General features: G+C 34.4%; 1 protein-coding gene across 1 annotated transcript in view; it reads left to right on the plus strand.

The window, feature by feature from the left end:
* Positions 1 to 15,873: 15,873 nt before the first annotated feature.
* LOC132700369 (transcription factor sem-2-like) overlaps positions 15,874 to 18,364 on the plus strand; it is a 42,978-nt gene continuing 40,487 nt past the window's right edge. Inside the window, exon 1 of the mRNA XM_060667633.1 lies at positions 15,874 to 16,600. Within this exon, the coding sequence (XP_060523616.1) occupies positions 16,478 to 16,600 (123 nt within the window). The 5' untranslated portion in view covers positions 15,874 to 16,477. The remainder of the gene's footprint in view (positions 16,601 to 18,364) is intronic.

The raw sequence follows: 18,364 nt of genomic DNA on the forward strand, positions 1-18,364 counted from the left end.
TATACAATAAAACACTTTTACAGGCCAACAGACATATGGGTACCTGTGGGTAATTTTCAGCTGCCGAATCGAAAGGGCCCTTGCGTTGTAACTATTATATTGACATTATCGGTTAAAAAGAAGAAAAATGTTTCTTTGAAAAATCAAAACAAAAACAAAAAGTATAAAATTCAAAAACTAGATTTATATACAGTCACTTGTCCCTTAAAAATGTTCTTTTTAGGACTTAATAGAATTGAGTTTAATAGAGCAGTTTCGCTGAATGGTCCAGCAGTAGTCGGTCATTATGTTCTCTATCTCATCATCCCTGATAACGATCTTCCACAGTTTTGTTAGAATCTTCATTACATTCAAGATTTTTAAGAAGCGGTATAGGTGGTTGGTATGTGTGCACTATGTTCAAAAATATTTTGAGTACTAAAATTTAAATAAATTATTTGTGTTATGATTTTTTTAAATAAAAACATAAAGTCAAGGAAAATATTGTATAAATGTCTTTAAGTCGATCTAATGATATACAGGGTGTTCGGAAATTGAGTTGAAATGTTTTCCGAGTTATAGCTTGTCAAATTTTTTTTTTTTAATTTTATTTTTGACGCAGTGTGCTTAATTTTTAACGGAATGAGCTGGTAGAAGGTACTTTACCTAAATGTTTTTTTTTTGTTTCCCTGTGTTTTATTTATTTAGACTGATATTGCAAAATAGAACAGATTCACTTAAGCAGAATCACAAATCCTCAGATTTATTAGTAATAATCGGCAACTAAACAATAGTATGCCCACCGTTCATTTTTAAAAACGTTCATATACAATTTAAAAAATGCTGTCGAACACGAAAAAATAAGCTTAAACTCATCCAGCAGTCCATCGGATTAAGGTGAGCGAGGCGGCCAAACTAGAGGTCCGTCGCGACCTATCGATGTTCATATGCCTGATTTAAATACCCTCATACAGCCAATGTAAAATAGGGTGGAGCGCCATCTTGCATTAACCACATGTTTTGTCTCCACTGCAATGGAGCAAGTTCTTCTTGGAGAAATTGCAAATACATTTCTCCATTAAGAGATCCGTTAAAAAATCCCTGCCCATACATTTAAAGAATACAGGTACTGAAGTTTTCCTTCAATTTTTGCATATAATAATAAAAATAATAATAAACGGCTTTTTTTATTAGTCAAATAAAGAAAGACATATACATATTCACAATATAGTACAAACAGTTCCGAAAATTGAACTGAGGTGGCTTTTACTTAATGAAAATCCATTTACCAAAATAAATAAGAACTAAAAGTTCAGATTTTCATAAAATTATACATTTTCACATGACAATTTTTTCGACAACAAGTAAACGATCGCTGAAAGATGGCAGTCTGGTGACGTGGCACAGTGATTTTATTAATAAATCTGACATTCCGTGCGTGTACCGTCCCAAGAAAAACGAACCTATTACTGAAAGATAAAGGTAGCACAGGGTTCGTCAGGACCTTCATCGCAAAATTACCCAAATGAAATGCTCTGCGATTCTCCATTTTCCACCAATTAAGCTCTTTAAATATGCACGAGATATGGTCATATTTTCTTAGTCCTAAAATAAGGCGTGAACATGTATTTTCCACTTTTTGAATACTATTGTTGTCTGCTACATCAAGACAAGGGCCATAAATAAAATCAAAGTAATTGAAACTAGAAAGCACCAGAGATTCACGGAGGAGATTCGTAAAGAGGAACTAAGTATATGTCTACTGTTGTATATCATTTTTAATGAACGATATGATTTTTAATATATTCCCTAAAGCGCAACTCCGTATCCAATATAATTTTTCACAGATGTGACCATTGAAAGCCTGATACCATCAAGACGAACATCCACATTATCATTTAGAAACTGCTTATTAATTCTTGGACCGAAAAGCATTAAATTAGATTTAAGAGGATTAAGTTTAAGGTTATGTTCTGAGGAAAGTTGTTTTAATATATTCAGGTCCCCGTTTATTAACCTGGATGCATTTTCGTAATCAGAGTGATTAAAGTGAAAATAAATCTGCATATCATTGGTATAGGACTGGACTTTACAGTGCCGCAAGGCCCTCAAAATATCAGCAGTACACAAATTTTTGAAATCTGTTAGAAAAGTAGGATGTTACCAGATCGACTGTTGTGAAAGTCCATAATATTCAAGTTTTGCTAAGAGAAGTGCATGATTAACGGTATCAAAAGCCTTTGAAAAATCCAAGAGTATGAGTGAACATTGACACTCGGGTATGCCGTTATTAACAAATCAATTTTCCAGAGGGCCGGCAAAATGCTGATAATTTTTATCTTTTTTAAATGCTTTCCGATGGAAGTTTTCCATTGATCTGGAAAATAAATTAACTCAATACAGCAGTTAATTATGTGTGTGACATATTTATCGATAAAACGTGTGCAATGTTTTAACGTTTTAATTTTTATATTATCCTCGCCTGCGGCATCAGTGCGTGTCTTGAATTATTTTGTGAATATCCGGTATTCCTGCCATATGAAAAGAAAATCGAGCATTATCATTCAAATAACTATTATTTTTCATAAAAATTAACTTTGGTATCACAGTCAGACACACTTTGTAGAATTTTGCCGAAATATGCACTAATTTGCCAAGTGTTGAGTGATCTTCAAGATTTCCAAATCTTATATAGGTTTTCAATGTTCCACTGATGCATATTTCGAAAATTTACTGCTATCACGATTGAATAGAGCCTCGTCAGTGAACAAAATAACATATAAGAATTGCAGGTAATTTTGAATTTTTCCTAAAATTTGATTGCATGAAATTACTCTCAATTGCTAATCACCCTCATTCAAATGCAAAACCTCCCAAACTGTAGAGCAATCAATTTTTCCTTGAGCAGCAAGTTTTCTTCAGGGTCAGCCTTCACATTTTGAAGTATTCTTTCTTCTCTTGGAGCGGTTCTTTTATACCTTGGTCTCCCTTTATTCGTATTATCAGGTTTGAATGTGTATGTTGATGAATGTCTTAGCAGATGGAACATTTCTATTGGGATAAGCATCGATATAAAACCGTCGTGCTTGATCTGCATTTCCATTTGCTCTTCCCCAGCAAAAATGCATATCGCGATATTCAGTACTTGAATATTCCTGACGGGCCATCACAGTAGCAGTTGGATAATAAGCTCTCTTAATAGAAACTAAATTTTAATGGATCGTGACAATGACTTGTTCAAATTTCATTAAGTCCTGTTTGGTAAAATCACATTTACAGCTAAAATTCGAACTGAGAATAAACGATAACACTTATGGACTTAAAACAAGAGTAACAATTGTTGAAGATTTGTGATTCTACTTAAGGCAATCTGTTCTATTTTGCAATTGTTACTTACTCTCGTAAAGTAAAGGAAAGCAACTTACCTATGTTGTCATGCTGCGTTGGATTGATGCATTTCATATTTTAATCGATCGCAAGCCATATGTCAATCAATAACATTCAATTCGCCCGAAAGTGACCAGAGTTGGAACCGTCTGTCATCGCCAGGGAAAATCGAATCGATTGGATGCTTTTCCTCAACCAATGAAATCTTTTTGTGTTTTTTTTTTGTTATTTTCAATATTAAAAGAACAAGCCTGTATCGGGTTCTTTTTGATCTAGAACGCTACCGCGGATATAACCCATCGGAGTTTCGCAACCATATTTTAAGGTTGATTCAGTTGATATCACGTTTTCTGGATTTGAATATATTGGGTAAAGCGAATTTAAACAACTCCGAAAACCAGCCACTAACAACCTGGTAAGCATGTTATATCAGTTATTATCTTGAAATTTCACTTTTTGTTAACTATCACAGGGTCTCTTCGGGCGCGGCATGATGTAACTGGGTGGTTTTGTTTCCTTTTAGGCCTTTTATTTCCGGGCTTTATAAATGGCACTATCAAAATAATAAGTACTAGTTGGTTCGGACAACCAGCGACAGGCATTTTCTTTTGTCAATACCTCCAAGAAGGTCGCCCAAGGTGAAAGGTGAAGTTCGTGTCTCGACGACCTTCGAGCGGATTGATTGATTGATTTTGAGCTTTTGTGTATTACATGCCTGTTATGCGGCCGGCTTACGTAAGGATTGAGCCCTCAAGACCGTAAAGCTGAAATGATTATTTGGAACTTTGGAAGCTTATGCTTTATATAACACCACGCGCGTACTGTTGGTTTTTCCCTATTTTTTGGACACTTTGTTTAATAACAATAGACGCTTGCTAATAACTTAAGGCCTAGACTTTTTTTGTAGCTATTACTCCTCCTATTCGACGAGCTACGTCCGGTGAAAAACGGGTGACGCCAAAATCTCTCTAATTTTGCTTAGGGTTTACCCACACCCTCATCAACTGGGTGGCCAGGGCAGAAGTAGGACGTAATCTTCAAATTTAAACAACTTTCGAGTAGTGAAATTTAATACTTCAATAAGAGTCTACGTCCCAGTTATCTTTTAGCTTTTTCTTTCAAGTTTGTTTTTTGTTAGTCAGTCGAACTGCGAAGTAAATAAAATACAGGGAAAATAAAAAAAAATGTTCTAGGTAAAGTGCCTGTATGCATCCCAAGCTCCTATTTTCCAACAAAAAAATTAGGATTAAATCACTTTGGTCCACACATCACAGATTTTCCGCCCATGGGCGCGCGTTGTTTCGCGGAAAAACTCCGTAGTTTCTCGACCTTGGGTCGCAACGCGAAATGAACTAATTGTAACTTTGGCGAATAAATTTGCATTCCAAATATCCATTGTGTAACTTTTACCTAGAACCAAAGCACTTATCGTCCGACCAAGTCATCGCCTGCGAAATTTGTCGATTCGCGGAAAACGTGATTGGAAACACATACGCCGCGACAGACATCCTGACTCTTGTTAAACGAACGTTAGATATTCAATGTTAACGAGGTTCGTTGCGTATTGAAGACTCCAGGGCAGGTATCGGTTGTGATCTTTTTGATTTAGCTTGAAATAAGCCGGGTGTCCCAGAAAGGACCACGAGGTACGGTATGTTTCAAAAAAATTAAAAAAAAATGAGTAAATCGACCAAGAAAATAGTCATAAAAATTATTTTTGCATCATTTTGTTATATTAATGATGCCTAGAGTGAACACTGTTCCAAAGCTACTGGATTTTGTTAGATGCTTTTTACTCTACCTCCATAAGGAAAAGGGTGAGCGGTTCTCAAACATTTCCGGAAATAAATGTCGAAAAAAATGATTTCATGGATTTTAATAAACCCAGAGTCGTGAAAAAGGGGTCCACTAATTTCGGCTCTACAGAATTGGGGGTAGTAGTGCGCGTTTGAAAACAAAATTATTCTACACCAAAGATGAAAGTACAGGACAGTAAGGTCTGCAGATCTGACGGGCTACGGAAACAAACTGCCTGTTCCTTCCTAGGTCTCGTCTAATCCTAACTGTGTGTAAAGGGGCGTTTTCTAATAAAATCGACAACAAATTTGGCATTTAACTTTACCATAAAAAGAGGGTCTTATAATTCGATCACTCAAAATACTACAGCAGACATTCACATTCAAGGATTTAATAATGAATATTATGCAAGCTGACTCCTCCATTGCTGAAAAACGTAGCTTCATCGGACCAAAATATTCGAATTACCAATTTTAATTCTCATCTACCATGGAATTTAACCAATTATAGTAGTCTAATCTCCTATCAACATCAGTTTCTAAAAGAGTCTAAGTTTAAATGTGGGACTTAAGCTAGAAAATTAATTATATTTTCTTCGTTCCTAACGCGTCGATTTCTTCTAGACACTGGATTTGGATAAATCTGTTCCGACTAAATGTCATTCTATTAAAATATCTTCTTTTGGGAAAACACAATCAACATGTTGTAATGCATCAAACAAAATGACAGTATGAAAACTCAAATGTTAGTTCTTATTCTTCTTCTTCTCTCATGAGTCATCCACACAAACCATTCTTCCACAAAGGCGCACCTTTGCGGTATGTCTGAAACTAGGTGTCTATGCCTATTGTGGGAAAGAGAAAACTTTTCAAAAGATTGTTCCTGGCAATTGCAAACACGTTTAAAGCAATTAATTCCACCACTGTGATGCTATAGCTGGATATCATCTCTTTATATTATTTTTTTAAGATCTTGCGTAATGTATTGCATATCTTTCACGGTTGGTGATGTAAACATGTAAATATAGTATTAAAAAGTCTTTTAATAATCCAGTCAAAATAAACATTAGACCTAGCCAAAATTCGCATAGAGCTAAATATTCCACAATGTAAGGACGCTGCTATTGGGAGGACAGTGGAGTTAACCGATATTCCAAAGTCAACATTTCTTCGATTCCTCCATAATGACTGACTGGAAAGGAAGATAAGCGTGACAAAGGCATAATGAAAGTGTCTAGGATTGATGATGCAGAATGGATTCGAACGTACAAGCGTAGTTGCATTATTTGGTGGAATGGAGACAACAGTATTTAACTCAATTTCATCAACTTCGCTTAGAAAATCGTAATATATATTATAATTGTTGTATTTTGTAATTGGACTGTAATCTTTTTCCAAAATAGCCGTGGCTCCAGGGAAGGTTGGATGCCAAACGTTTTGCTACTTAAAAAAAAATATCACCATTTAACACCAGGCATCGTAACAGTTTATGATAACGCAATCGGATGAAGTTATAAGAACCAAATCATACGATAAAACCTATTTCGGAGACTATGTCATAAAAAAAATCTTTATATACAATAATATAACCTCAAAAATGTCCGCCTATATGAGTGAGATAATTAAAATTCTGTATCAATTAATACCAGAAAGCGGTTGGGCAGAATGTGTTAATCATGAAGTTGAAGTGAAAAATAATTACAAAAAACAGACCACTAATTATTTATTATTTAAATAATTATTTATAAAGCACGAAATACAACAGAATTAATGCATATATTTTCTGTTTCAATTTCTTTACTACCACCCTGTACCGTTTTCATTTATAAAAGCCTTTTTGGATAACTATTTCCTTTTAATATTACCAATTTGACTGTCGAATTTATTTTCCAAATATTATCACTGAGGATTTATTAGCATTAAGTCAGTCAAGTCATTTCTAAGAATACGAAAAGTAGAGTTCGGCATTATCGGCATAAAAATGATAATCACAAAACTGCATTGATGTCGTAAACCTGGATGTAAACACCATAAACAGAAGTGAACCTAAATTACTACCCTGTGGTTCTCCTTGGTTGACAACACTAGCAACTTTGATACTAGACATTAACAGATCGGTTACGTAAAACAATATTTCCTTTACATACCTTTAATATTAAAATTCAAATAATAATTAAGATGCTTGAACTATTCGTAGGTTTTGTTTATGCAGTTATTAAAATATTATATAAATGTGCAATTGACGTATGTTCTCCTAAGCTGCAATTAAATATCGCATTTACAATACATTTTTCAAAAATTCGGTTGTCAGGTAATGTCATGTTCTATTTATAATTAAGTAGTCTAAAATTTATCGCTAAGCAGTGATAATGTTATGATGCAGTGCCATGCCACTGGTATTTTTAGAATAAGCATAATTATAAGAAAAAACTCATCAAGGCCCAATTAACAGGTCCGCTGAGGCATTCGATATTTTTAATTGAATTTCTTTTTTTTTTTGTACTTCACTCACCCTGGTCAAGTTTTCGGAAACAAAATCAAAACATATAAAAGTCCATTTCCATATGTACTAGATTGTATTTTTATCAGCAATACATTTTTTGAAGCAAAATATATTGATTTCAAATGTTAGTTGGGGTGACTGCGATGTTTGAAACGCTGAATAAAATTCAATATACCTAATTGAAATTTTTGTAAAATACTTTAATTTCTGTACTATTCATCAGCTAACATTGAAATAAAGCTTTTACAAATGTAATGTTTATTGGCTTAGTATTTTAAAAGTTTAACATTGGGATGACGAAACTTTTATGGCAATCAATAGACTAACCAAAATAAATAAGAACTAAAAGTTCAGATTTTCACGAAATTATATATTTTTTACATGACAATTGTTTCGACAACACCGTGTCTATATCAAATGTTATATTTACAAACAACCTGCTACTATATATACCGAAAAATGATCATAAAACCTTAATTAATGTTGTTGTGACTATTTAAGTTCAATAAAGGAGAGGTATTTAAATCTAATTGATAGTTAAGCAATATATTTGATTGTCTCATTTTATTAATCTCAATGGCTTTTTTAATTTTATACTTTTTGTGGCTATATGTAAAATATCAAAATTGTTAAAAATAATTAGAATCTAGACTACTGTTTTTAAACGATTTTTTATCTTCGTTAATGCGTTTCTTGAAGGATCTAATAATTATTTTTAATTAAAGACTTGAGAGTGAAATTTACAGTCCTTCCTTGAAACTTCCTTGTTGCTTAAAGACCGCTTTAAGGGACAAGAAGGGCTTAAGGACCGAATATGAATTTTTTACATATTTACTTTATTTTGAATGTGTAAAACTACATGTGCATGTCTTTATTGTATTTATATCTTTATTGTATTGTGTTTGTGCAATATAGCCATCAAATGTAATTCAATTACTGAAAATTGCCGAATTAAAATTTATTCAAACTCGGCAGATTATTTGATCATACCGACTCCTTCAAAAAGTTGTATTACAACTTTGCTACAAAATGTACAGGTGAGCCAATATTTAACCACTTAAAAATTTACATGGAATTTCCAATGTTGCAAATTGGTCTGCACTTCATAAGGAAGACACAAAATAAAGATAATAAAAATTCTATTTAAAAGTTGGTATTTCTGTTTTTTATTTTTCATCGAGCTTCATCTCCTAATTTTATTGAAAAACGCGCTTTGATACAGTTTTCGCGGAAAAATTTAAGAAAAAATGGCTAGTAATAAGGGGTGTTTTTTTTCGATGTATAGAACTATAAGTTGCAATAAAACAACAATGGATTATTCGATTGACATGACATGGCGAATGTTGTCTTCCAAATGATCATGCGTTTGTAGCTTATCCGCATAGACCAATGACTTTACATAGCCCCACAGAAAATATTCTAGCAGTATTAAATCACAAGATCTTGGAGGCCAATTCACAGGTCCAGAACGTGAAATTAGGCGGTCACCAAACGTGTCTTTCAATAAATCGATTGGGGCACGAGCTGTGTGACATGTTGCGCCGTCTTGTTGAAACCACATCTCCTGGACATCATGGTTATTCAATTCAGGAATGAAACAGTTAGTAATCATAGCTCTATACCGATCACCATTGACTGTAACATTCTGGCCATCATCGTTTTTGAAGAAGTACGGACCATTGATTGCATCAGCCCACAAAGCGCACCAAACAGTCAGTTTTTCTGGATGTAACGGTGTTTCGACATACACTTGAGGATTAGGTTCGCTCCGAATGTAGCAGTTTTGTTTGTTGACGTAAACACAATTGGCTAATGAAAATTGGGAACAACGGCATCTCGTTTTGGGCCCATTCGACGAATCTACGCCTTACTTGATGATCGTTTGGCTTCAATTCTTGCACGAGTTGGATTTTGTCAGCACGTAAACCAAGATCCTTCCTCAAAATCTTCCATAAAGTGGACGGACACAGATTCAATTCCTGTGCTCGATGGCGGATGGACTCATTCGGGTCTTCCTCAATGCTGCGCTCTACAGCAGCAATAGATTCTTCTGTACGCACCGTACGGCGTCTCTGGGGATGCGAGTTATCAATAAGAGTAAACGTGGTGCGAAAACGTTCCATGGTTAATCGAATTAACTGCTCCGATGGACGATTTTGTCGACGATAAAATGGACGTAGTGCGCGATACATATTCCGCACAGAACCATTATTTTCGAAATAAAATTGCACTATTTGCAAGCGTTGTTCAGGCGTGAGTCTATTCATGATGAATTGCCAAACCAAACTGAGAATATATCACTTGACAGTTGTTAAATCGGTCGCCATCTTGAACAGTAATGCCAACTTAAAGTTCTATACATCGAAAAAAACCACCCATTACAATCTGACAAATTTCTTGTAATCTGCTAGTGCACACGTTGAAAAATGCATTCAGAACTTGTTGAAATTTTATCATGCTTCGGCTTAGAGCAACATTTGTAGAAAATCCTTTCTCAAAGCAAAATCGCTTAATATTTCGCCGTTACAAACCCTTGTTTCACGAACTTACATAACGTATTCTACCCTTCCTTCCGCATAAAAGACTCGCCTTTACCTTACCAACTAACCCTTACCAAACTAACTCACGATAGAATCTCACTATTTTAAAATACGCGGGGAAGGATGTTAAAGACACGTAACGGAAGCGGATGCGGTGTCAGCGGCTGAATGAGCGACAGGTGTGACCCTGCCCTCATGTTTCAAATGCAACCTGTGGATGCGAATTTTAATTAGGCCACTCATGCACGAAATAAATCGAGGATCGGTCGTTTCCTTTTTAGTACACAATCGGTAGATTTGAAGAAAACCCTTTTTGTTGCGCGATCGTTTTAGAAACAAATTAAAACACGCAAGCGTATAACTGGTTGCATACGGTGTAACGAAATTATGATTTGCCATCAATTCGAAATACATACGTAACATTCAGGTTAAAAACGCCAAAATTAAAGCTTCATCGTCGCGTCACGAAAGCTTTGCTTTGAAATTAGTTTTGTAAACTGGCCTTTAAGCCTATAATTTCGCAAAATGGCCGTCGCAGGGCATGTTACGTTTCTAATATTGGTCACGATACGACTCCAGATATGAACTGGTAATTTGTTAACACCAGAAGTAATTCCAACTCTTTTTATTTATTTTGGAGTAACAAATAAGTACGCATTAATATTGCATTCAATGTTATACCCATTAGTTCTGTGATTGTGGACAAAATCACGCCCACACAATGTCTTTTTCTACTTATCGATGCGTGTGATGAGGTCATTAAGGTCATGCGTTTCGTTTTTCCGAAATTGGGTATGGCGTTGTTTAAAAATGTGGGCAATTTGAGGCAGGATCTTTGTACAGGGTGATCTATTTAAGATGCTTCCATACCTTATCTCAATAAGAACGACACCGAGGAAAAAAGTGAAATACAAGAAGGGTTTCATTTTAAGTATATATTTTATTTATAGTGTTATTTTTCTAAATGGAATTCTATGAATATTTTTGACATTTATTTTTATTGGTTTGATTTTGAGTATTTAAATAAAACAACAAAAACAGGTTTTTCGAAAAATGTGTTTTTATTGAAACTGGAAAACTAAAATTGGGAATCCTTGTAATCGATTTAATGTTTTGGTTAGTTAGGTTTTTTTAACAGGAACACCCTGCATTTAGCAGTTTTATAGGGTTAATTCTGAATCATTTCATATATATATATATATATATATATATATATATATATATATATATATATATATATATATATATATATATATATATATATATATATATATATATATATATATATATATATATATATATATATATATTCTCACGTATTGATTCACGGATGGAAAAATGTGATGACACTATATTCCGGGATATCATCCGTTCGCTCGTTGAACTCCGACTGGAATCCTGCATCCGACTGGAATCCTGCAAATCTTGCATCCGACTGGAATCCTGCAGACGTTTCGCCAAAATCTCACTTGGCATCTTCAATGCTCGCGCTCCGAAAACACTTCGAAGTGTTTTCGGAGCGCGAGCATTGAAGATGCCAAGTGAGATTTTGGCGAAACGTCTGCAGGATTCCAGTCGGATGCAAGATTTGCAGGATTCCAGTCGGATGCAGGATTCCAGTCGGAGTTCAACGAGCGAACGGATGATATCCCGGAATATAGTGTCATCATATATATATATATATATATATATATATATATATATATATATATATATATATATATATATATATATATATATATATATATATATATATATATTCTCACGTATTGATTCACGGATGGAAAAATGTGATGACACTATATTCCGGGATATCATCCGTTCGCTCGTTGAACTCCGACTGGAATCCTGCATCCGACTGGAATCCTGCAGACGTTTCGCCAAAATCTCACTTGGCATCTTCAATGCTCGCGCTCCGAAAACACTTCGAACACTGCGGAATATAGTGTCATCATATATATATATATATATATATATATATATATAATGTACGCGCGGCCTCTGAAGATGCCAAGTGATATTTTGGCGAAACGTCAAGCGAATGATCCTACTCCAGGGTCAAACAACGAACGGATGAATACCCGGATTACCACATAGTTCCATCCGTGAAGGACTAAAACAAAACATATATATATATATATATATATATATATATATATATATATATATATATATATATATATATATATATATATATATATATATATATATTGCTGCAATTATACCTGTTGGAATAAGTTAAAGAAAAAACAAATTATATACAGTATACAACAGTAACCTTTAGGTTATAACTTTGTAGTAGAATTAATTGGTTTTATAATATTTTGGACCCAGTAATAACTAGGCACTATATTAATTATTTTAGTTTAAGCCCGATAACAGAGAGTTAGAAGGTATTTTTCATATTTTATTTTGAAATTATGTAATGACGTGTCAAGAAACTGGTTGGGAATTACATTAAATAAGAATGTCAATGTCATGATCAAATTTCCTCAAATAATAGACAAACCTAATACATTCATTCTGTACTATCTGAACAAGCTTCGTACTTTCCTGATAGAAAGAAAAACCGTAGACAAAGTCATAATAATTGAAATTAGAGCAGACCAGGAATTCACAGAAACTTCGTTTCAGTTGTTTACATAAAATATATCTATTATTACATAAAACTTTCATGGTTTTTGGTGTTCTTTGAATCTAAGTTTGCTGTCTAAGAATACTCCCAGATTCTTGGCACATCCTTTAAAATTTAATTTTCAGTCGCTGATCATTATATTTAATTTAATCTTTAGGAAGTTAGCACACCATGACACATGATTTACTTAGATGAAGTTTTAAGTTGTGGTCTTGAGACATCCGATTGAAAGTTTCAAGGTCATCATTAACGTATGTTTCAATTTTTTTATAACTGTCATTGCTGAAACTAAAATAAATTTGTATGCCATCCGCAAAGGCTGGAATTTTGCATTTAGTGTTTTAGTTTCATTAAAAATTAGTACAAAGCATAGAAGAATATGCAACATGAGACAGCCTGTATATGAAATAACGAAATTAAGTGACGTGATTTTCGTAAAACAAATATAACGAATATGCGAATCGGCATTATACGGATAACCGTTTGATTATTCGATTACGATTTTTGTCGCTTAATATTCATATCGCGTATAAGCTCGTCGAAATTGAGATAAATATTTTACGCGTTATAACCTGCTCAGACTTGTTCCACATGAGTCACCCGCGGATACATTAGTGCTTCAAAAACGTATGCGTTGGTTGTCGACTTTCTCTACTAACCGTTAAAATGGTATTAATCGGTGCTATAAACAAAATAGTCTTAGGAGAATAATAGTACGTTTCTTATAAGACATTGAATTGCTAATTTTTATGCCAATAATTACGCACCGCAGAAAGATGAACGGACGGATGTCAGTAGTGCAGATTATACAAGCCTTATAAATATTAATAATTTTAAATATAATTCTTATAAAAACATGTCGAGCGATTTAAGTTATATTATGAAAAACAAATTTTTAGTTGACTTGTTTTACACCCTGTTGTGTATAGTTTTAAGTTTTATTCAACCTTTATATAAATTATATATTTAATATAACATTGTCAATGAACAATTATTAATAGAAAGTGGATTTGATTTTTAACTTAGATTACTTTATTAAATTATGTTATAATTGACTTAAATTACTAAATATCCTTTCGTTTTACTTTTTAATATGCATCAATTCTTTATTAACATTTTAAAATTAAAACAAATTTTAAAATTTTAAGTGTTCATGTTTACGTAAAGCAGTTGATGAAATGTTTTAAACGAAGTATTAAATATGACAATATAATAATGTAACAATATAACAATTAAGTGGATGTGCTATGAGCTCACCAATGATGGAATATTTACAAGAAAATGTTTTACAACATTTATATCTTATTGTGTTTTTTTTTTCAAACGTTTTGTTGTTAACTGTTTAAGAGCTATGCTAGAAAATCATGTTAATGATATTCTTAATGCTTTTAATAATTTTCGGTTTTTTTATATTTGTATTTTCCTAATTCATTGAAAGTTTAATATTGGACGATCAATTCAACTCAAGTATTTTTCAATTAATTTTAATAAATTACTTATAGTAACGCCGCTGTCAAATTACATTTGATTTTAATTTATGGGAAACTTTTATTGCAATTTATTGAACTTTACGATATAATCTTTAAATTGTCCACAGTGTATATTGATATATATTAATTGAGACTGTGACTAGGTGATAGGTAAAGCTACTATACCGTACAAGCGATAAGTAAGGTTGTGGGAGATGTGGTGGTGGGTCTTGAGACTGGAAATCGGGTTTGGTTGACAATTTGTGACCTTAGTAAGGCCTTCGACTGTATCTCGCACGTATGGATTTCGCGGCGGAACCCTTAAGCTAACTGAATCTTATTTATTAGACAGGAACCAGTTTGTGGGCGATGACAGATGTAAATCCTCTTTGGTGAAGGTCTCCAGTGGGGTCCCCCAAGGGTTCGTACTCGGCCCTGTATTTTTTATAGTGCACGTTGCTGATCTATGCCGTTTTTTTGGGGTCTGTCAAATGTACTTGCGGACGATGCCAGTTTTACCTTATATGGTCCGAATTGGAATGACCTTCACGACATTTTTGGGGAACTGGAGAGCAATGCGAACAATTAGTTTAAAAGTAATTATTTGAAATTGAATACGGACAAAACTCAAAAAAATATTCTTTTCGCTAGATAAATATAACAACGGCGAATAGCAGTCGGCTAAATTACTTGACATTACACTTGTTTGTAGACTTGACTGGAAAGATCATAATTTATCTCTTAAGCGTCCTTAGAAAAATTAGGGAGAGCCTAGGCCAAAATGCCCTAATGACAGTTTATTTCATTCTCACATAGCATACGGCACAATATTATGGGGAAACTCTGTCAATGCTGTTCAAATATTCAGGATACAGAAAAGGGCTATAAGAATTTTTGCTGGGGCTAACTACAATGAACACTGTACTTCATATTTTAATATATTAATATTTTAATGACACTGCCTTATATCTATATTCTCTAGATTCTTTTAGAACACGTGCAAAAAATCTTACAAGAGTTCCAAAGCACAGACTTCTTACATCAGACGAAAATTCTTTAAACATTAACTTGTACAATATGCTGCTAGATACAGACATATGGCTTTTGAAAATTGTTCCTATAGTGTGGACGAGTATCCCATCAAAATAAAAAAATCTAAATTAAAATCCTTGGCTTTATACTTTCTACATTTTGTTTTTGTATTTTACCTTATATTGACAGGGTGCAATTTTACTATTATTGTACAACATGGGGTTAATAAAAAATTCTTCTATTTCAAAGGTACGCTGTATGGAACCCGCTTGAATAGACGCGATAATAATAATTTATATTTAAGGGCTATTTGCAAGCGCCTCGGGCGGTAGTTTACAACGCCAATTTCATTATGTCAACATCGCGATTTATCTCCTTTTGACGATAATAACAATGTAACGTCCGTCGGAAAACTCGCGCCGTCAGGTGGCGCCCCCTGAACGCCGCGCTCTCAACTAAAACGAAACAGAGTGGGGGTGTACGAGGTAGAGAATCGAGGAAATACAAACGACGCGCAGTTCGCATGTGGATGCGGTATGGTGCGGAGCGATTGTAGTCGACAGTAGCGCGAAGTAGTTTCTCGAGTGCCTGAGCAGTGCGGGAGAGAGTTTACATTTGGAAATTTCGCTCGCGTTTCGTCCCGATAATTGTTTGCGCCGTCGCGATAAAAATCGAGATTAATTTTACGCGTAATTGCGGCCCTTCGAAGGTACTTTTCGCCGAAAACAAGGTAATAAAATTCGCGATTTTCGGGGTTTCGCGTCCGAGCGAACCGAACGGAGACGCGAGCAGGCGAAAAAAAACCAAAACACAAATTCGAGATAGAATCAGCTGTGTGCAAAGCTCGCGCATGATTCAACCCCCACCTCGCGGCACCGATGTGGTGGGGCTAACAGCTGTGAATAAGATACAAACTCAAAACATCCAGCTCAGAGCTGTCAGTTCGGTCGGCGGTTTCGGACGTTGCGACGCATACGCTAAGTTTAATCAGGTGCTTGAACGCACTTGAGGTGGACTTAGAAAATTATTTTTTTTGACTCACTTGGAAAAAAATTCGATCGAGATATTTTTGAGTTTCGATTATTCGGTTAGTGTGTGGAGTGCGGTTTACGGATTTCGTTGTCGTTTTTTTGGATATGGTACCTCAGCAAGGCATGGACGCGTCACGATCAGAAAGTCCCAGCAGCAGCGGCCTGCCTCTATTCGGCTCGCAGTTGGTTGATAAAAACTCGTCGACACCCTACTCTGACGCCACTCAGGTAGGTCAGCACTAGTGATAGTGATTTTGTGGTACCGTGGTGCGAAATTTTCTGAATGTTGGATTATATATGAGGACCCGAAACGTACGGAGGTACTTATGCAAATTTACTTAACCTATTCATACGAGCGTCCATTGAAAAGTGAAGGTGCGATATTCTAGATAAATCTCCGCCACGATTAATCTCTCACGAGCGGTTAAAGAAGCAGAAAGCTACGTCGCGTTCAAGGTTAGCATGAAATATCAGTTCCGCAATGGAATTAACATTTACGAAACGTTTTTTGCATGTTGAAAGTGACGCCGACATAGTAGTAATAATAATAGACAATCAGTCTGCGGGTGCTGAGTCAGGAACCTTGAAAACGCCGACTACCCAGCTGAGCGCGGAGCATACGCGTATCGCGAGATTTTAAAAAGTGTTAACGGTGACTATAAAACCGCGAGATGGGGAATAAACTGGTTCCGTTTTCTATGGGGAACGTTAATTAAGTTGATCGATGAACTTGTTTCGCAATCGGCCCAACAAATTACTGTGTGTAATAAAAAAAAATACTACGCGACGTTTTACTGGTTGAAAAATATTAAATTCGATATAAATAGGATGCGATTTGCTGAAGAAACGTCTGAGCCCTTACGGGCTTACAAACACAAATTGATTGATCTAAATCGGGGACAAATCGTAGGTGATTTTAATTTTTCTGGTATTTAGATGGAATACAACGTATATATTTCCGAAATCTAAACTCGAGGTGAAAATAATTTTTTATTAAGAGAAATAAAACAACAAGCGTTGATTGAGTTGAAAGAAAACAGTTAGCAAACGAATGATTTAGTACTGGTACAAAAGGGATTTCTATGCTTTAGTAGCTAAAATATACACAAAAGTTATAATTCAATTACTTGTGTGCGCACTGAAAGGAAATAAAAAAATGTGACATAAGACATTGGTCTGTGAGTGGCGTATTAAAACTTTTTTCGGGCCGCTTATGCTTTGTGTATTGACGACGTAGTAAGTTTTTTCATAAATAAATTTAACATTTACATTTAAGTTTGGATGTGGAAAAAATCTATGATAAAGAAATTTTCCCAAAAGTAGATACGAATTTAACGTAATATAATTATTGTGTTCGCTAGGAATTTCTGTATTTAATTTTTACGTTCCAAATCGAACGTAAAGTTGGTTCGCAACTTATCGTCTAAATCTAAAATTATATACGTAAAACTTGTTTTTTTTTTGAGTTGATGTACACAAAATCTGGTCAGATATGAAAATAATGTAAGTAGAAGTGTAAAAAAATATGTTTTTAGAAATATATCTGTGAAGGGCGTAATAAAACTTTTCGCGGAACTTTTGTATTGTATATTGACGAAATACTTAATTTTTTTAAAAAAGTGAATTTGATATTACTCGATGCTTAAGGTTTCCGTTTGGATTTTGAGAAAATATGCAATAAAGCAATTACCCCAAAAGTAGATCCGAATTTGTTGGATATCAAAGGCGAAAAGACTGTTTTTCAGTCAACAATTGCTAGGAATTTCTGTAATTTAATTTTCACGTTCGAAATCTGTTGATACACAATAAAAAAAGTTGGGCAAGCTATTTATCGCCCAAGTCCTCAAATTATAGAGAGTGAAACTTGTAAATTTTTATTTGCAAAATTTGATTAAATATGAAAATAAGTAGACACAAGTTTAGAAGAATATAATTTTAGAAATATATCTGTGAAGGGCGTAATAAAACTGTAAAAGTGAATTTGAAAGTAGA

Source organism: Cylas formicarius, unplaced genomic scaffold (genome assembly GCF_029955315.1).
Source record: "Cylas formicarius isolate icCylForm1 unplaced genomic scaffold, icCylForm1.1 PGA_scaffold_10__41_contigs__length_53128322, whole genome shotgun sequence".
Lineage (NCBI taxonomy): Eukaryota > Metazoa > Arthropoda > Insecta > Coleoptera > Brentidae > Cylas > Cylas formicarius.